This window comes from Alnus glutinosa, chromosome 11 (genome assembly GCF_958979055.1).
Source record: "Alnus glutinosa chromosome 11, dhAlnGlut1.1, whole genome shotgun sequence".
Classification (NCBI taxonomy): domain Eukaryota; kingdom Viridiplantae; phylum Streptophyta; class Magnoliopsida; order Fagales; family Betulaceae; genus Alnus; species Alnus glutinosa.
Genome location: NC_084896.1, coordinates 6,706,195 through 6,727,196, shown reverse-complemented (window position 1 = coordinate 6,727,196; position 21,002 = coordinate 6,706,195). Strand labels below are relative to the sequence as shown.

The window sequence follows — 21,002 nt, the reverse complement described above, 5'->3', positions numbered from 1 at the left end:
GCATCCATCAATTGTAGCTCGAAAGAGTCCGACCTCGGATGTCTCACGCTGCTAGTGACATACGTCTAAAGTGACCACTAATTAAACACTGGGATGTACGTCAAGGCCAAACATTAAAAAAAAAAAAAAAAAAAAAAAAACCTTTGACCTTAGCGTTAACCTGTATAGTAAGCCCATGATCGTTATCCCGCACGTCCCAGTGTACCCTATCCAACGATGCAATCATTTTTCACTGTCTTTTATATGCATGTATTTACAAAGTACATCATTTTCATTTTCCTATTAATTAATCACTAATTTTCACAAAGTAGAGTTCACAATTGTCTAAAAGGTATTTCATGTGAGTTGTAAACATGCAAAAGAGAATATATGAAGGGCATGTATCGAGAGAAGTTAAAAGTGATGTCTCAAACATTTGGATTCATAATGTAATTAACTTTAATTGTGCACTTGTTCTACCTCAATTATCATTTCGTGACAAAAAAAGAAAAAGGAGAAACAACATATAAGAAAGAATTTTGATTCATTAAAGTTATTGATATGGTGTTACAAGAAGGGAATAATGGCAAGCTCTATCTGAACCATCTAATGATTCATTATTGGCAATTACAAATATTATTCTAATTATTTTCCCACTAGAACTTTCTCTGAAGATAATTAATCATGTTTCTGTCTAGTTGGAAGGCCTTGGCAAGAACATCAGGATTGATTGGAGGATTAGATCCAAAGACTGCATTTGCTATGGTGATGACCCCAGGATTTTGGCTGCTGAGACCGGCAATGGCTACGGCATTGGTATGCCCAGTATTAAACTGGAAGTGAATGAGACCAATTGGGAAGACAAAGACGTCTCCAGCGTTAAGAACTTTGGTGAAGAGACGGTTATCTGTGTTGGATGTGACAAAGCCAACTAATAGAGTACCCTCTAGGACTACAAGGATCTCGGTTCCACGAGGGTGAATGTGGGGAGGATTTAGGCCGTATGGTGCAAAGTCAATGCGAGCCAAGGATATGCCTAAAGTGTTGAGGCCTAGTATTTTGTCCATATTGAGGAGAGTGACCGTCGATCCAAGTGGATTTGACGTGTCTCTGGGAATGTTTAGTCCGGAGAAGAAGAAATCATTGCCAGAGACAAGCTTGGAGTCCTTGCAGAACTTTCCATTCACAAATACTGCATGGAGAAGGAAAAGCAGGTATATAAAAAGAATCGAGCAAAAATACAATATTATGGACAAATGCTTCAAATGACTTCATACCTCCAGAAGCAGAATCATTGGTTGAAACGCAGAAATCTTGCAGAGGACTGGGGTCATATGCAGAGGCAAGAGAGCATGCCAAAGCCAAGACGAGCACGGTTACCAGGTAGATAGGAACGCTTTCCATCATTTTTGAGGTTATCTCCAGCTTTGAGTATGCTAGCTTTGTATTCTTGCTTATTGGGTGAGGGGTGAGAAATGTTGCATTGGAAGACGACTATTTATGAAGGCGAGTCACTGAACAGGTCTATGTTTTAACTTCCGTGGAGAAGATCATAAGGCTTGCTAAGTCTTCAAATATGGTTTTATTTAATAAGTGAACCATTCTTTAACAAGTAATAAATTAACATGCAGCCAAATTTGATGAGTTTGTTTAATGGAACAGTGCAGTTCGATCTACTGTAGGTTTTTGCCAATTCCCGAATGAACGCGCGTACGGAACATTGATAGATATATGTTTGAAGCTGAAATGGCCGAAGCGTTCTGGCAGTACTCCTATATGTCTCTCATCGGACCAAATCAACAGAGATCCCTTAATTCCGTGTGTTTTGAATATGTCTTTACAATAGCAAGCATGGCCTGCATGTATATACTTGTTTACTTTTTTGTTTATATTATATAGGAATGGATACGCGGGAAGATATTAATCGCCCCTATCTACTATTCTTAATTATGTAAACGCAGATTGCAGCTTTAGGGTATGTGGATGCGATTAATACCCTTTATATATAATATTTAATAAATTCACCAAACCGACGTCGTTTTGGTATTTAATTATAAAATGATGCAATGTTTTGAATTATGTATAAATTATCCAAACTAATGTTTTGGGAGGTAATATTATTATTTATGGTATATTATTTTATTTTTTATTTTTAAATCAGTCTTAACTTTAAACTTTAAAATTTAAAATTTTTTAAAACTTTCAAATTCTTTTGAAATCAGTTTTGACACTCAACTTTTTTTTAAATCTTCTAATTCTCACTCTTTTTTTCAATGACTACATTAGAATTCAATTTCAAAAATATTTTTGAGAAAATTTATTACTAAGTAATAATAATGTAAAAGAAAAAGAAAAGAAATGTTATAGTGGAAATCATTAAATTTAAATAATGGTTAATTTTTCTCGGCATAAATAGAAATGCCGAGAAACTTTTTATCATTCTCGGCTTTTTTTAGGAGCATTTCTTATAGACGCAAATTGCAGTTTTAGGGTATGTGGATGTGGTTATCAATTGTATCTGCATACCTTTTATATATAATATACCTTTTATATATTATATTTAATAAATTCACCAAACCGACGTCGTTTTGGTGTTTAATACCAAAATAATATCGTTTTGGATTAGGTATAAGTTATATTTACATTAATACAGTTGATTGTATTACTTTCTCATGAAATACTTGGGCAAAAAAGAGAAAATGATTTGAAATCAATATATTTCAAAATAATAGGACTTATAAAAAATTATAAAACAAGTCAGGACACTAAAAATTGACCGAAATTATTTTCAAATTATTTAATTTTTTTTTAAATATGCTTTAATATTAGAGACCCATAGAAGGCTCAAAAGACCAATTATGTAACATGCGAATAGCGGATAATAAACGTTATAATCACACGGATGCGGTTTGTAAGAATATGGTACAGATGCAGTTATAAATACTGCAAATAAACATCTGCATCCGCATGTACACCCCTAGTTATATATCTAGAAAGAAATTTAGCTTAAATTATCATCTTTCTGCATGTATAGCTTATAAATCCACGCATTACGGACAAAACACTAAGCTCTAACCCATGCTATGCACAGGTTTCTCATTGTATTTTAAATTTAGGTCTGAAGCTATTGAGTCTGAAGCTAATATTGAAAAAAAATGGGTTTATCGAAAAAGGTTCAACCTCGAGCAAAAGAAAAAATTCTTAAGTCATTGGAATAAATTAATAAGTAAAGTCGAAATAGAGACTCTCTGTTTTGATTTTGTTGATAAGTTTTACCTTGTTGAAAATATAGTAAAAACCAAAACTAAAGAAAAATGGGTAAAAGAAGATAATATTGTTGTCTCTTCAAGACTGTACGTCAACAGTTAAAGCCTCCTATAAGTTCTTCACTGTTATTGTTTTATTTTATTCATTCATGTGTTAAACTCTTACTTCTGTACTCGAGATACCACCTGAACTGTAAATCCCAGTCCGAATGATAAGTCCCAGGAAGAAATGAGCCGTGAGTATGAAAGGGTATCTATATATGTCATAGGCAAAATAGGAGTGATACATAGTAGATTTTAACGAAGGAAAGATTATCACCAAGGCCAGACCAATCCAAATTAGCCAAGAGACTATGAAATTCTGCTCAAAACGAAATAAATGATTTATTAATCAAATGCATAATTTGTAAAAGCAAGTCCTCTTAGTCATGTTCAACCTATATATATATATATATATATATAGATAGATAGATAGATAGATAGAGAGAGGGGAAAAACTTCACTTACCAACTTGATCTTTCATCACTTTTGTAATCATACTCATAAACTTTAAAAATTGTCAATTTAGTGTATCCATTTTACACTTTTTTTTTTTTGTTATAACTTCCCCCCTCTATTTGAATTTTCCACTAAATCATAACGGAAATGTGTCAAATTTTTTAAAATATCCCTATTTTTTTTTAGGAAAAAGAAGAAACAAAAATTGCAAGGATTTAGCCGTTGGTCAAGATTTAAAAGATTTGCAAAAATACACACTCCTAAATAATTATTTTTATTTTTATTTTTTTAAAAAAAATGTATTTTGGTAATTTTGACAGGATTTAACGGAAAATCCTAACGGACGAGTAAAATTGAAAAAAATTGAAAGATATATATACTAAATTAATACTCCTAAAAATTTAAGGATATAATTGTACATAAAAGTGATGAAATATCAGGGATGGTCAGTGAAGCTTTCTCTATATATTAAGTACCTTGTTGCTCCAATTTTGCTTTTCTAATGATTCAGTCTATCGTGAGGTTGGAGTTAGAAGGTATTTCCAACTGAGTAAAACTACGCCTGCCCCAAAGGATGGAACTGATCATTTTTATTGAGAGAGCAAAAGCGTAAATACAAAATATATTAAAATCAAAGTTTTGGCGATGATGCATCGTCCCGTATTGGCTTCTAAACTTTGTTCATTTTTTCTTTTGAAAAAGTTAACTGTTGTCCTTAATTGGATTTTCCGCAATTTATAAATAAATTGAAATGGTCATATTAGGGTTTTCAGGTAGACAGATTCACGTACACGAGGAACAATAAAATATAATACAATTTTAGGATGATTATCAGGAAGATGATGATCAAACGCGTCATTAATGCGGCATCAATTCTTAAGTTGGTCCTGAATAGGTCAATTGTATTTTTAAATAGAAATCATTTAACTATGAACTTTTAAATTTTAGGAACAAAATCTTACGTAATCAAAACATCGTGAATTGACCGAGTATTGCGTGCATAGTAATATATTAACATGCACCGGCCAGCAGGCAGCAATAGTAATATACTTATAACAGAACACATTTATCTATAAAAATAAAAAATAACCGAACACATTGACAATATAAGAAAAATGACTATTTTGTAAAGAAAAATAAATAATTTTTATTATAAATAGAAGAAGGTGAAAGATAATATTTTAGGTTACTTACGTTCGACACTTAGAATGACTATTCTATTAAGAAATAGAAGAATATAAAATGAAATAGTCATTATCATGATTCATGAGAGAATTATTATTCCTGAAATTGAGGAATAGCTATTCGACTCACATTTGAGAGGAAAAGTTATTCCTCAATTTAAGAAATAGTCATTTTCGATGGGTGATAAGAATCTTTATTCCAAATGTTAGATCATTATCATATATTTTATTTCCTAATAAAAGCAACTGCGTACCAAACATAATTTTAGTGTTAAAGTATATATGTGATAAGGGATAGAATCTTTATTATATACTTTAAAACTTAGAATGACTATTCTCATGAAAATGATGGGCCGTGAGAGTGGCTACTTTTTTTCTTCACAGAACAGGCCAACAGGGTATATGCCTCCTCTTCATTCATCAAATAAAAATTCAACCTAAAGTCCAAATTAAGGACATTCAGGGTATGAAACATTGTGGCAGAATATTGTAAATTATATTTCTGTCCCAAACATGGTGGTTGAAGGAGTACTTTATCAAATTGCATGTTATTAATTGGAAGATCGACTCCCTTGGAATTTACCAAAACGACAAGCATTCGTGTTTGTTATATTCTAGTTTAAGCCATGATTTTTTTTTATAATAGGAGAAAGCAGCATTAGAACTGCACTATTATATTCCATTAATTAATTGAAGTGGTCGGATTTGGCTGCATTTCTAATATCTGCAAACTAAATGCATATGGCTAAATAACAGCCGGTTCACCCGCTAAATAAAAATTCGATAGCTTTCCAAGTCTTAGAGGCTCCATCTAGTGAAAAACATAGACCGGTTCATTGACTCGCGGCTATAAATAGATATGTTCCCACCCAACATCTCTCACTCCTCACAAAACCAAGAACTCACCGTATACAGAAGCAAGAGATCATAACCACAAATAAGCATGAAAGGGGTTCTTAATTACCTTGTTATAGCTTCGGCACTCGTGGCTTTGGCATGGTCCGTTGCCTCTGCCTTTGATCCTGCTCCTCTGCAAGACTTTTGTGTTGTGTTAACACTTCCACTGATGCTGGAATGAACACATTCTTCTTCTTCTTGTTGTTATTATTATTATGTTCTTTTGAAGTCATTTGAAGAATCTGGATTGTTTTTTTCTCATCCATGGGATCTACATATCAATGTAGTTATGGTAGCTAGGAGGGATTACTTAAATGGGCCTTTTTAATTTCTGCATTACACGTTATAAACCATTATTAATTATCTAAGTGCCTTGTGATATTAACAAATTTTTCTTTGGCCAGTATTTATGAATGGAAAGTTCTGCAAGGACCCAAAGCTTGCCAATGCCAACGATTTCTTCTTCCAGGGCCTAAACATTCCTAGAAGCACTGCATATCAACTCGGGCTTAGCAGTTCGCATGATACGTAGTAATACGCACACAGACGAGTTAGTTATTTCTAGCATAATAAAAAAAGATTAGCTTAGTCGTCACTAAAACCTGCAGTGGTCGCCATTGACAAAGTCGTCACAAATACTTCGTCGTTAAAGACAAAATAGTGATGATGTTGTAATTCGTCGCTAATATTGACTGTGGATGAAGATATATACAAAGTTTGTGTAAATGAACTTATTGATGATGATACAATTAACTATGAAAAGTTTATTTGATAGAAGAAATTTTTAAATTTTATTTGTGGTTTGGCTATTAGTCCCACCAAGCAACAAGATCAATTGGTGTGAATTGGTACTCAGAATAGGAATTTTTTTGGTTAGAAGCGCTTGTAATCTTAAAAAAGAAAGAGATTTGCCAAAAAAAAAAAAAAAAAAAAAAAGAAAAAAGGAGAAAGCTCGAATATAAAAAAATCATAGCAACTTGTGGAAAGGGATCTACAAGATCCATATATGGGCCAGGGGAGGTCAAGACGTGTTTATGGAGGCCAGGGGTTGTAACAATACTCTTACGACAAAAGAAAATGTGAACTAATTAACAAGAATTTATTAAAATTTTGCACTAAAAATAATTATATGACCTGCACAATAACCAAAATTTAACATTTTAAATGGTTTTAGGAGGGTTAAAATTGTTAAATAGGCCAAAAATTTCCAGCAGTTTCGTACTTAGGTGCATATACGTTCAATATTTGTGCAACAATTGCACTAACAATGGTTAATAAAAAGTAGGCTGAAAAATAACTAAAATTTAATATATACAATGGTTTTATGTTGGTCCAATCTGCGACAAGTAGCATTTTATGACTACTGTTTTTTAAAGTTTGATGTTGATTTAATTCGATCCACTCATTTTTTTTTTTTTTTTTATTTTAAAAAAAAAAATATATATATATATATATATATATATATATATATATCGGAGTGGCTGCGGAGGCACCGTCCTCGACTTAGGGTGGCTACACTGCTGGACAGCCAAAATTAATAGTTGTTTGAAGTTCAGCCAACCTATTTAGAGCCAATCTCAATATACTGAAGTTCTAAATGATTTTTATTTATGTAGTTTTCCAATTCCAAACTGGCCAGTTAGCGTTCATATATCCTGTGGAATTTGGTTGAGAAGTCTGTCAATTATGTTTACGTAATAACGTAACCCTTTCTGCCAGACAATGAAAATTGATTCTCATCCATGGTGTGAGGATCCAACGTATCGTCGTCTTTCATAACAACTTTTAGTCAGTATTCTCTACCTCATTAAGCTGAAGCATGATGTTGGTAGGCATTGTTTATTGTCAACATATCCATATAAATTAGTGAAAGAGCTATCAACTTTAACACCTACTTCGTGGTTAGGGTGGTGCTCTGCGCATGTAAGGTACGTTGTTATCACACAATACAAAAGGTTAGTGAGAAACATACACCGCTTCATTCACTCCCGGCTATAACACAACAAAAAACTTGTTTTTAGTCACTTCCAATTAGCCACGTGCAGTTAGCCACGTGGGTTACGCGTAATGAATTCGGTTGTTGCTAAATGTACATTTAGAGACGTATCCTTTTATATATGTGGCTATTTAGCCATGTGACATTTAGCCATGTGCCACTCACACGTGGCTAAATGCATTTTATTTTTGAAAAAAAAAATAAAAAAAATAGACACTTTTAGTCACGTGAAATTACCACACGTTACTAACACCACATTTTTTTTAAAAAAAAAAAAAAAAAAAAGAAGAAGAATAGAAATTAATTTCTGTTCTTCTTCCTTTTTCTTTTTCTTTATTCTTTTATTTTTTATTTCGCCAGTGCCCTTGCCATAAACTTTTTTTGCAATTTTTTTTTCCCTCGCAGGAAATTTCTGCAAGGCCGGCGAAATCACTACAAAACTTTCCCATGAAATCCGATCTACAAAATCCCCCAAAAATCCTCAGTCGACCACATTACCAAAAAATACCAACAAAACACCAAAAAAATCTCCAACAAAATACCAAAAAATCACCTTCATTTCCCCATGAAATCCAATCCAGGAAATCCCCCAAAAATCACCAGAAATCCTCCATCGACCCACATTACCAAAAAATCACCAACAAAACACCAAAAATCACCAACAATCACCAAAAATCAACAACAAAACCAAAAATTACGAACTTTCAGATCAGAGAACTCAAAGAAACAGAAGAGAAAAAAAAAAAAAAAAAACAAAAAAAAAAAAACAAAAACCCTAAAAAAACCCTAAAAAAAGGCCGGAAAAACACCCCCTTGGCTTCACAGCCGTCGAGCGATGACCCTCCGGACTCCGGCGCCGTCGTCGACCACGGCTCTCTCTCCAAATCTCTCAGTCTCCCTTTCCATCTCCCTGTCTGTGTGAAAAAAAAAAAAGAAAAAAAAAAAGAAAAAAAAAAGAAAAAGAGAAGAAGGAATGGCATCTGTGCAAGGGAAAAAGGGAAAAAGGGGAAGAAAGAAGAAAAATGAAAAGAAAAGTCAAAGGGGCGTGGGGAAAGGGCGGAGGAAATGAAAAAAAAAAAAAAAAAGGAATGGAGGGGGTGGGGGGGGAGAATGAAAAGTTAAACGGGGAGGGGGGAAATTAGAAATGGATTTGAGGAAATTACTTAGCCACGTGGTTTACGTGCTGCTCAAGTATATAATCCACCCTTTGATTCTTCTTGCTGCCCACGCTAGGATTCATAGCCATTGATCAGTTTTGAGGCAAGCAATCTCAACCACCAGTTTCAGTATAAAAGAAGCCCAAAAACTCTCTTCTTTCTCTGCAACTTACTTCTCCTTCTCCTCTGATTTCCTCTCGGTCCGGTGGTTAGAATAGCAAGAAGAGAGCTATTAAACTCTCTCTTCTTCTTTAGGAAAACAGAAAATCCAGCCCTTTTTCATCTTTGTTTCGGTTCAGCAAGGAGAGAAAGAAAATAGAATCTCTCCCTCTGTTACGGGTAGACAGCAACTGAAAGGGAGAAGAAACAAAGGTATAAGAAACTCTCTCTCTAACTCCTCTCTCATTCTCTGTTTTTTCTTTTCGTTAATGTGTGTGTGTGTGTCCGGCCAAAGAAGAAGAATAAGAGAACATAGAAAAGTAAAGAAAAGGGACAAACAAAAAGAAAGGACTAGAAGCCTTTTCTCTTGGACCACACGTATGAAAAGGAAAAGAACAAATTAAAGAAACAAGAAAAGAGATAAGGAAGAAAAGAAGAGGTTCTAGAACTATGTGGGGGGAGGTGTGTTCGGTGGGCTAGAATGAAGAGGAAGAAAACAAAAATAAGAATAGTCTATAGAAAATGACAAAGGAATGTAGAAAAAGAAAAGAAAAGATGAATAAAGAAAAAGAATATTTAGTGTCAATTAAAGTTTTGTTTTAAAGCTTGTGATTTTATGAGTTTTAATAAGTACTAATATTTTAAGTTGTGTTTTAAAACAGGCTTTTCAAGTGGCGTAAAAGATTTATAAAATACGTCGTTATAATGCTTAAGTAAAAAGCTACTATTTTACAAAAGCGCTATTACGCCGCCCTAATATTTTAAGGTATTTTAGATGTTATTGATACTAATGCCATTATTCTGCCCGAATTTTATAAGAATAAAATAAAGTTATTATTCTATTAATTTGTTTTGATACATAAAACTCATTATTTATATTTGGTAAGCTATTACGTTTATCTGTTATAAAAATAATATATATGTGTGTAATTAATTGATGAAAGAAAAGAAATAATAAGGAGAGGATACCTTAGTTTAAGAGTTAGGTTTCAAATCTCTAAATATTTCTCTAAACTTCTTCTTGCAATTTATTTAGGTAGAAGGTAGCTAAAATATTACTCAAAAGATATCAGGTAAGGAAAACACTACCTCAAAACCTCAGCAAAGTTTTAATAAAACTTTTTCAAAAGAAAAAGTCGGGGATTTTCTAAACTCTTTCAACTCTTTAATATTACTTTTCTTTTTATATTATCAATATAATAATGTTTTTGCCATATGATGTGATTGAAATCTCATGTGATCATACTTGGTTTATATTTGATACATGTGCTCCATATGAATAAAGTTGATGATATCATAATATATGTGTTACATGTGCAAAGATTGATGATATCATAGTATATGTGTTACATGTGCACCATATGAGCAAAGGTTGATAATATCATAGTATATATTTAATGTGCACACAGTTTTACCCCCGCGGTACCATGTCCTAAACGATCCGGATCATATATGTGTTATGTGCTATGTGGTATGTGGGTAGCATGGCAACCACATGGAAGGACTAAAGTGTGGGCTACCGGCCGGGTGGCCTTCATCTAGGGAAGTTCCCAACCCGGTACTGCTCTCCCCTGTGACGACAGGATGAGCTATAGTAGTTCTTTGGGACGAGCCAAACGTGCGCCCCTCATGGTTAAAAGTGGAATTGGGCCAAGGGAGGTTAAAACTTACACGCTACATAAATGATTCATGCACCATTTATTCTACATTTGATCTAATTATATGTCATTTAACTGTTTCTTTATTTGCTAAATTATTTGAACTCTACTTAAAATTCCTGAAAAATATTATACTCTTGTTTGTTGTGCTTTCCTTACTGAGTTGTCAAACTCACCCCTTTTCCCCTCAAATCATTTCAGATGTCACTGTAAGACGGAGTCATTTCTTTATAATGGCGTAAACCTCGCTAAGAGCAATAAAATTGTTGGGGGACTGATATGACTTTTGTATTGTATAGTATGTTTCCCTTTTGAAATTTATAGTTTGTAAAGAGCTACTCTTATGTACATATAAATAAAATAGATGATTAAGGTCTATATTTGAAGAGGTGTGTTTTATGTAAATGTATTTTTTTGCTCAAGTTCGCGTTCCCCTTATATCCCAAAACGGGGGCGTGACAAGTGTCATTTTACGCGAAAACGTAGTGAATCTTATACCATTGAGACTTCAGTAATTTATTACTGAGGTGGTGAACTCATACTTTCACATTTACGGATGTGATTAACCCCACAACCCTGCAAATACTGATGTTTTTGGCTGTAGCGGATCTAGAGGATGACCTCGTAGCACAGTACTTGGGGTACTGCGACTGAGGCATATCGCTAGTTTCGAAGCTGCGTGGACTTGGGTGTCCCATTTTGGTAGTCTTTTGTTGTTGGTTTGTGTCCAACATGCATGACACTTGTATTTTATAGAGCCAGTCTTTTGGTATGTAATTAATGTTAAGTTTAAGCCTTAAACATATAGACTTAAGTATGGCTCTTTATGATTAACAGTTATGTTATAAAAGTGTTTTTCCGCTATTTTGATTAGGTATAATTGAATGTTTCGCTACTTAGATGTAACTCTGAATATTAGGTACATATTATGGGATCTGATGTGTACCGTATGTTGGTTAAGCGACAAGTAGTCGTGTCATTGTGATGATTCATTTATGTATATTTAAAAAAAAAAAAAAAAAAAAAAAAAAAAAAAAAAAGAAGGGTCGTCACATTACCGTTTTGTTATGGTTTTTTTGTTGCAATATTCTTGGCATCATAGAAATATTCATTTTAAAAGCTTGCACTCATAACCATTTTATTTCATTACATTTATATATTGTTATGACATTACAACATGTGAGCTAAATTAAACAGGGAGAACTCTATTCAAACCAAATCTAACGATTCATTGTGGCTACTACATATAGTTCTCTAACTCGCGAATTTTTTCTGAAGAGAGTCAACCACATTCTTGTCCAATTGGAAGGCCTTGGTGAGAACATCCGGATTGATAGGTGGATTGGCTCCAAAGACATTCTCTGCTATGTTGGTGCGCCCAGGATTTTGGCTACCAAGACTGGCAAAAGCAACAGCATTGGTCGCTCTTACATTAAGCTGGAAGTGAATGAGACCAATTGGGAAGACGAAGAGGTCTCCTGCGTTTAGAGTCTTGGTGATGAGGCGGTTATCCGATGTGACAAAGCCAACGTACAAAGTACCCTGTAAGACTACTAAAATCTCTGAGGCACGAGGATGAATATGGGGTTGATTTAGGCCGTACGGTGCAAAGTCTAAGCGAGCTATGGACATACCCAGTGTATTGAGGCCAAATATGTCGTCCACAGTCAAAAGAGTGACATTCGACCCAAGTTGATTTGTAGTGTTTCTGGGAATGTTTAGTCCTTGAAAGAAGAAATCACTAGCATTGACAAGCTTTGGGTCCTTGCAAAACTTTCCATTCACAAATACTGCACAAATAAAACTTTGTTAATGTCACGCAAGACATTGGTTTATAGCCTTTGATGCAGAAATTAAACAGGCCCAGTTAAGTAATCCCTCCTATCATATTTACATTGACATGTAGATCCCAATGACGAGAGAAAATTAAACAATCGAGATGCATCAAATGACTTCAAAAGAACATAATAATAAGAACAAGAAGATGAAGAATGTGTACATACCAGCCTGAGTGGAACTGTTAACAGCAACACAAAAGTCTTGCTTAATTTTTTATTTTTAAATTTTTTTATATATATATCGGGAGCGAAATTCAAACTATTGACTTTTGCTTTATGAGGCGTGATCTCCAGTCAGTGGCGGAGCCAGGAATCTATCTTAGTAGGGGCGGAATTAAAATAATAATTTTTTTTATATATATATACTAGATTTTTATTATAATACATAAAAGTATGGTAATAACAATTCAAAATATAAATTATAACATAATATATGTATCACAAAAAATGTAGCTATCAAACTTCATAAATATATGCCAAATTGATGTATCAGTTAACATGTAGGCACTAATACAAAAAAAAAAAATACAAAATACAAAATAAAAAACACAAAATACAAAAGTACCAAGTGTCTAAAATTGCATCCTACGCGCCCTTAGAGAAACAAAATCATCAAGTATCAAATCTGAATTGAAACTTTCAGAAATTTCCTTTTCAATGTAGACAACTAAATTATCTGCAAGAAACTCATCCTCCATTTTGTTACGAAGTCTTGTTTTAACAATCTTCATAGCTGAAAACGCCCGTTCAGTAGTCACTGTAGACACTGGAAGAGTCAAAATAAGACGAATCAATCTATTAATAAGATAGTATATCTCTGATTTTCCTGTCTCTATCAATCCTCGACATAATTCCGCAGTGGAAGACAAGTTTTTTAATTTTGGATGATTAAGCACATCAAGTTCAAAATGCTTCAACTGATATCTCAAATGAATTTTCTCTTGCTCAGAAAAATCAAGAGAGTAGTACTTCTCCACAAGACTACAAATATCATCAATGTTAAAGGATTTATAAGCATCATTTGGATTCAAAGATGAACTAAGTGTCAAAAGATCTATTGCTCCTTCATCAAATTGACTGTTGAGCTCTTGCAATTGAAAGTCTATAGTAGCATTGAATATGTCAAAATGATAATGATGCTCGACCGTGATGTGATCCCGTTGATGACGACCTCGACCTTCAACATAACGAGCACTCAAATCTGGAATGTCAATTTCAAATTTCTTGGAGAAAGATACTACTTCCTCAAGCAAATTATCCCAATCTTCATCTCTCAATTTTTTGAGTAGTGTTTTTGTACTAGAAACTAGCTTCATAGCATTCAAGATGTCTTGAGATTTTTGCTGTAAATGTTGACAAAGACAATCGGTAGTACCCATGATTTTCATCATCAAATGTAAAATGAATATGAATTTGAAGGATGTAATCATTTTATAAGCAGCATTAGCATCCCCACGTTGAGAGTAAGTAGATCCTCCTTTGATAATATTTTCAAGCACTAAACAAGTAGGACCAAACACCCTTATTAGGCTACAAATAGAATGATAATGAGAACCCCATCGAGAATCACCAGCTCGTTTCAAAGTGCCAATTTGGTTAGCTCCTTTTCCAGTTTCTAGTTCATCAATAGCTATCAAATGTGCGATTTCTGCTGCTTGAGCTGCTTGTAGTTTATCATGACGTTTACATGAAGCACCAACCACATTGATAATGAAATTCAAATTTGAAAAGAACTCATGAACATAAACTACCTCTCGAGATGCAGCAACTAATGCTAATTGCAATCGATGAGTAAAACAATGAACATAGTATGCACAAGGACAATCACTAAGAAATAATGCTTCCAATCCTTTCCATTCACCACGCATATTGTTAGCACCATCATACCCTTGTCCACGAATACTTTGAATATCAAGACAATATCGAGAAAGAACATCAGATATATTATTTTTTAAGGTCAACGCCGATGTATCTTTAACATGAATAATATCAAAGAAGCGTTCTTGTATAAATCCATCTTTGTCAACAAATCTCAAAACAATAGCCATTTGTTCTCTCTTAGACTCATCTCGTGCCTCATCAACAATAATGCAAAATTTTGATTTACCAATTTCTTCACGAATTGCATCTCGTACCCTCTTTGCCAAGACATGTAAAATCTCTTTTTGGACATGATGTGAAGTATATTTAGCATTTTGTGAAGCATTTTCTAAAACAATCTTAGCAACATCCTCGTTGTAAATGGAGATAAGTTTTATCAACTCAAGAAAATTGCCACGATTTAATGAATCGGGACTTTCATCATGACCTCTAAGAGCACATCCCTGAGATATTAAATACCGAATAGAATCAATTGAAGTCTTCAATCGCAATCGATTGTTCATTTTTTCTTCTGAAGTTTGCTTATCTATCACCTTATCAATATGTTGAGATTGATTCATCAAAGTGTCACAATACTTAACAGCATTATTATGAGGTGAATATGGCCCATTTCCCATATGGACCAAAAAAGCACAATTCATACCATCATTAACCTTCTTCCAATTACGAAATCCGTCAATAGTAAATGCATTAGCTCCAAACCGTCCCGTTGGCTTTTTACAAAATAGATAACAGGGTAAACAATAAGCAGCATCTTTTGTAGGAGAGTATTCTAACCAAGGAAACATTTTATACCAAGATGATTGAAATCTCCGACGATTTTTTCCTTTTCCTGAAAACGGATATCCAGGACTATCAGGAGGAATGAATCTATATGGACCGTCTTTAAGATAAGCATGTCTAATTTCATCCTGTTGATTAACAAGATATTCCCACATTTGAGGACGTAACCCTGGATCATGTTGTAGAGTAGAAATGTCAACTAACTCAACTTCTTGAAATTCAATTCTTGGCATCTTAGAAGCAACTTGCTCAGGAGCTAAAGTTTGATGATTAGATGTTGAGGAAGACGTTTAGAATTTGAATCAGCATCTTTTTTCTTAAAAAATGCATCAATTGTTTTTGACTTGCTCATGTTGTAATTTAAGAGTTTTTGGAAACCTGAAAATTTATTTATCTATTAGTATTAAGACTTTTCACACTAAACAACTAATGGCCTAATGACACATACTCTAATGATATTCTAATAAAATTATTAGCATATTCTGATAGCTATTAATCTAACAAATTAACAAACAATAGCAAATAACATACCTGAGAGTGGCAAAAATTCTACTGAAACTTGTCACTTGGCCAGTTGAACCAATCCCAAAGTATAAAGAAAACCTTATAAAAATAAAAATAAAAAATGACAATGTTGTTCTCATCAAAATAATAAATAAAAAACTATAATAAAAAAGATGAGTCAATAAAATTATATATGCTTCAAATTGCAATTTGCAATGACCGTAAGTAATAAAGAAAAGCAAAACAAAGAAAATTAACTTAATAAAAAAAAGAAAAAGAAAAAAAATGCGGTTGTGGGCTTGGCAAGTCACATGACTCACATTGCAACAATTCAAAAAAAAAAAAACCTGAAAAGAAGTCAACAAAACAAAAAGGCAAAAAAAATAAATCTGAAAAGTCAATAAATTAACAAAACAAAACAAAAATAAAAAATAAAAAATAAAAATTGAAAAGTTAGAGAAGTCAACAAAATAAAAAGAAAAAAAAAATATGAAAAGTTAGATAAGTCAACAAAAAGAAAAAAAAAAAAAAAAATCCTGAAATGGCAACGTTGAAAAGTCAAGATAAGTTGGAAAAAAAAAAAAAGAAAAAAAGGAAAGAAAGAAAATCAACAAAACAGAAAGAAAGAAAGAAAGAAAAAAAGAAAAAAAAAAACCTGGTAACGTTGAAAAGTCGTGAACCACTCAACCACATATTTCACCCCTTATCTAGTTATCTTGAAAGAAAAAAGCAAATGAAAGAAAATCTGCAGTCTATTATTCGTCTCATCCACTATGCCCATTGCCCAGTACTAGAAAAGAAAAGAAAAAAAGGTAGATGGCTTGCTTAGTGCTTACCATGCGAGATATTGCCGACTGCAGTTTGCCGAGGAGCGAGGAGGTGGTGCAGATGCCGGAGGTTAGAGAAGAAGATTTGTATTATTGGCTTAATGGCTTCTTATGGTTGGCTTTTGCAGATTTGTATTTTTTTTTCCACAAAATTGTTCGTTCGACCGTTCCTCTTCCTGAGCAAGTGAGAATTTAATGATTGTTGTTGTTTTTTTTTTTTTTTTTTTGATAAAATTTTCTTTGACAGTTGGCTTTTCCATGTAAATGTAATTTTTTTTTTTTTTCCTTTTGTTATCAGCAGGACGGGCGGGCTAGCATCAACATTTTTTTTTTCTTCTTTTTAATGTAATTTTTTTTTTAAAATATCTGTAAAAAAAAAATTTCTCAGCCATTTAGGGGGGGCGGGCGCCCATGCCCGCCCCCCTTTGTCTCCGCCACTGTCTCCAGTCAATTGACTGAATTGAGCTACTCTCGGAAAACTTTGTAATTTTTCTTTAAAAAAAAAATAATAGAAAGAAATTGTGTACAAAATGTTTACAACAAGCATTACGTACTCGTTAACAATTTGAAGACGACTTGTTCAACAAAAAGTCTCATATGGATTACGTGCATGTGCAAATATAAATGATGTTTCGAGTTGTGAAATTGTTTAATGACTTGATGCATTCAAGGAAAATGCAGATGTTCAAACAGCGTGAAATGCTCCAAATCAAATGATTTGCTATGCTACAAAAAGCTTTCCTAGATAACGGCTACGTACCATGCTAAAAGCATGCATTTAATTGGTATATTCTTGTCAACTCATTTAATTGGAATATTTGAAAGTTGCTCCACATCCAAACAAAAGCATAGCGATTCTTCGTGTCAGTCTTCGATGGGTAATTTGTTTGTTGGGTAGTTTTTGGTAGGTCAGCATGTCAACATCAATAGTGATGGACGGATCAGAAGGTTAGGGGTGCAGTGGCGACCGCTGACCTTGTAATTTGGAGCTTTTAACAGAAGATTTGGAAGAGAAGTCTCGAAAGATGGCGAAGAGGATGGCCTTGTCGTTTATATTCTTTAAAGTATCAAGTTGCAGATACTTTAAAGAATAAATAATATATATAAATATTTTTAATATAATTAACATAATAAAAACATGTAAACGTAAAAAATCAAATACTTTAAAGAATAAATAATATATGGAAGTGAAACAATGTCATCAACGACCTCAATCTGAATGAAAAATTTGTCCTTTTCCACTGTCCACCCTTTTAACAGGAGAAGCCCAAACAGATTTTCTCCGTTGTCTCCACATAAAAGCCCACGGTGGCCTCACCCTTTTAATCGGCTACCCGGTTGGCGATTTTGACGAATCGGCTACCCTAGTTACGGTTACCGATTTTAACCAATAACCAATAACCATTATTGAGTTTTCACCCAAATCAAAAGTGCCTCAATCACCCATTAAGATAAAGAATTTTTTTTTTTTTAAGATATATAATATTTGTGGGCCCATTTCTATTCCTTAAGAGCCCAGCCCAGTCCACACTTGAAGCTCTGCCCAGCCCACATTAATTTAGTCCTCTCTCACGTTTCAGCAGGTGGTTCCCCTTTAATTGATATTTTTTACAACTCTCTTATCTTCTTGAAGCTCAAACGTGTTGCTCAAGATATGTTTAAACCAAACTTGCTGCTCAAGGGTGATTCTCGGCCATGGATCTAAATGTGCTGCTCAAGTATAAAATCCACCCTTTGATTCTTCTTGCTGCCCACTCCTGGATTCACAGCCATTGATCAATTTTGAGGCAAGCAATCTCAACCACCAGTTTCAGTATAAAAGAAGCCCAAAAACTCTCTTCTTTCTCTGCAAGTTACTTCTCCTTCTCCTCTAATTTCCTCTCGGTCCGGTGGCTAGAATAGCAAGAAGAGAGCTATTAAACTCTCTCTTCTTCTTTAGGAAAACAGAAGGATGGTCAGTGAAGTTTTCTCTATATATTAAGTACCTTGTTGCTCCAATTTTGCTTTTCTAATGATTCAGTCTATCGTGACGTTGGAGTTAGAAGGTATTTCCAACCGAGTAAAACTACGCCTGACCCAAAGGATGGAACTGATCATTTTTATTGAGAGAGCAATAGCATAAATAAAAAATATATTAAAATCAAAGTTTTGGCGATGATGCATCGTCCCGTATTGGCTTCTAAACTTTTTTCATTTTTTCTTTTGAAAAAGTTAACTGTTGTACTTAATTGGATTTTCCGCAATTTATAAATAAATTGAAATGGTCATATTAGGGTTTTCAGGTAGACAGATTCACGTACACGAGGAACAATAAAATATAATACAATTTTAGGATGATTACAGGTTATGATCATTATCAAAGTGGGATAGGTTTTTAAGATCTGTTTACCTAGGTGTTAAGTTGTACAATCTTTTCGAGGAGTAGCAAATGTTTTAGATTGCATCGGTTATAGACCAACTTGTTTTGGATGGATTGGTATCTAGGACCATGTTTTGAGGTATAATTAAGAAGGATATTAAATTGCAGATTGTTGATGCATATTACTTTTGCAGGCTTGTGGTCTATTAATAAGGAATATGGATGTAGGAAATAGAATTTGACTCTTTGTTATCACACTGTGGAAGCAAATTTTTGAGGTGAATACTAAAGGTTTAATGCACACTCGATAAATCTTGGGTATTTTGGAGACTTAGTGTATCAAGATTAATTAAATTATTGAAAGTTTCATAGTGCATCAAAATTTCAAAAGAATAATGTTGGGAGTTTAGGGATGTAATGGACCTGAATCTTCTTTCTTATGATGGATACCTATTTTGAGGGTAGATAGTTTCAGTAGTATACCAAAGGGATTGGTAATGACATGGAATGCTAGTTAACCACCAAAATTGAGGCAAATATGGAGATTTAATTAATTTACCCATCGACAATAGTGATATCAAGTGATAATGAGTTTATGTAGACTTTTGAGGACAGTAGGCTTAAAAATCTAAGCGTGGATTTTGCTAGAACGATGTTGTAATGCAACTAGCTAGAAATTGTGATTTATTTGTATCGACTCTTATAGGGGGATATTGGAACGAACTTGGTATTTATATATGGTATTTATATATGGTATTAAGAAAACCGATGGTAAAAAGTTATGTTTGGTTTGAGGTCATTCTGAGGATAGAATGGTTATGACACTTGGATGATTAACACTCTAGCTATATATATGGATTTGATGAATTCGGTGATTTTGTTGGAAGATCTTGAGGTAAATGCTATAAGAGTATGAAGGTTTGAGGAAACTGGGTTGATATGAGATGGTTTTAAATATATTACATCTTGCTTTTGCTATGAAGAATTGCGGATGGGTGATTAGTCCTTGATTTGGATGGATGTGTAGTATTAAAATTTTATTTATGATTCTGGAGGCTAATCAATTGGGGTGTGATTATTGACGTTTTGAATTGCTAACTAAGAGCTTGTAGGTATGTTAATTTAGCCTTTGGCTTGGTCTTGATGCTAGTGACTATTATATGTGGGAGTTTGATTTTGTTAAATCTTGGGTTATTAATATTGATTGTGGGGATTTGGAGTTTGATTTTTGTTTGTGTGGAAAGTTTAAAATTTTTAGGACCACTCGAGCATATCGGTAAATCACTCCATAATTGATTAGTTCTGAGTAACTATTGAATTGTATACTTGATGATGAGACTATAGTTGGCGAACATATTTTGTAAAGGTCTGATTCTTGGTATGATATTATATGTTGTATAGGATTTTGGTGGCATGGGTGTATCTCATCAATGAGTTTTATTAAAGTATTAGCTTAGTTTTTTTTTTTTTTTTTTTTTTTTTTTTTTTTTTTTTTATGTCTCTTAATGTAAGATTATCATGGTTTTATGATATATGATGGAATTATCTGAAGAAATGGAATCTGTTTCTTGATGAGTTATGCAAATACTGCATAAGTATTCATTTATCCTTAAAGAGTTTAAAGGTAGTATGAATGACTTGAGTTAATTAAGGATTATGATCGATTTGATCTACGTGCCTATGCTATAATACAAATTTGTGATCAAGGTAAAGTTTTGGGATACATGCCAATTTGAGGAAACGAAACTACTTAGTGTCATCATTGGAGAATCCTATGGATTAAAATTATATTTTGAAGTCTACATCTTAGCCTTTCGCTAAGTCAATTGAGGTTCATTGAGGAAGGTTCTATCTTGATTTTAAATTCTTAATGGAATTATTATGAATGATATAATTTATGTTTTCGAGGTCTGAAGAATTAAAGACTGTCTTAATTGAGGATAGGAATAGTTGGACTCAGAAATAATGTTTAAGGATTTTCTAATAGACAGAAACTTCAACCTCTAAGGATTAATT

The 21,002-nt window shown here is 33.5% G+C and overlaps 2 protein-coding genes and 1 pseudogene across 2 annotated transcripts; all 3 read right to left on the bottom strand.

Moving 5' to 3' along the window:
• Positions 1-620: 620 nt before the first annotated feature.
• LOC133882306 (germin-like protein subfamily 1 member 11) lies at positions 621-1,427 on the bottom strand (annotated as a pseudogene).
• Positions 1,428-11,952: 10,525 nt separating this feature from the next.
• On the bottom strand, positions 11,953-12,837 carry LOC133881049 (germin-like protein subfamily 1 member 16; the record flags this gene model as incomplete). Its single annotated transcript, XM_062320013.1, has 2 exons — positions 11,953-12,584; positions 12,798-12,837. Coding segments are annotated over 2 exons (576 nt in total), but the record flags the coding sequence as incomplete, so codon positions are not given.
• Positions 12,838-13,204: 367 nt separating this feature from the next.
• Positions 13,205-15,529, bottom strand: LOC133881048 (uncharacterized). Its single transcript, XM_062320012.1, has one exon. The coding sequence runs from the start codon at positions 15,527-15,529 to the stop codon at positions 13,205-13,207; it is 2,325 nt and encodes a 774-aa protein (XP_062175996.1).
• Positions 15,530-21,002: the final 5,473 nt, after the last annotated feature.

Bases quoted from the DNA above. Each gene is read 5' to 3' on its own strand.
- LOC133881048 (XM_062320012.1), bottom strand. From the start codon at position 15,529: ATGCCAAGAATTGAATTTCAAGAAGTTGAGTTAGTTGACATTTCTACT.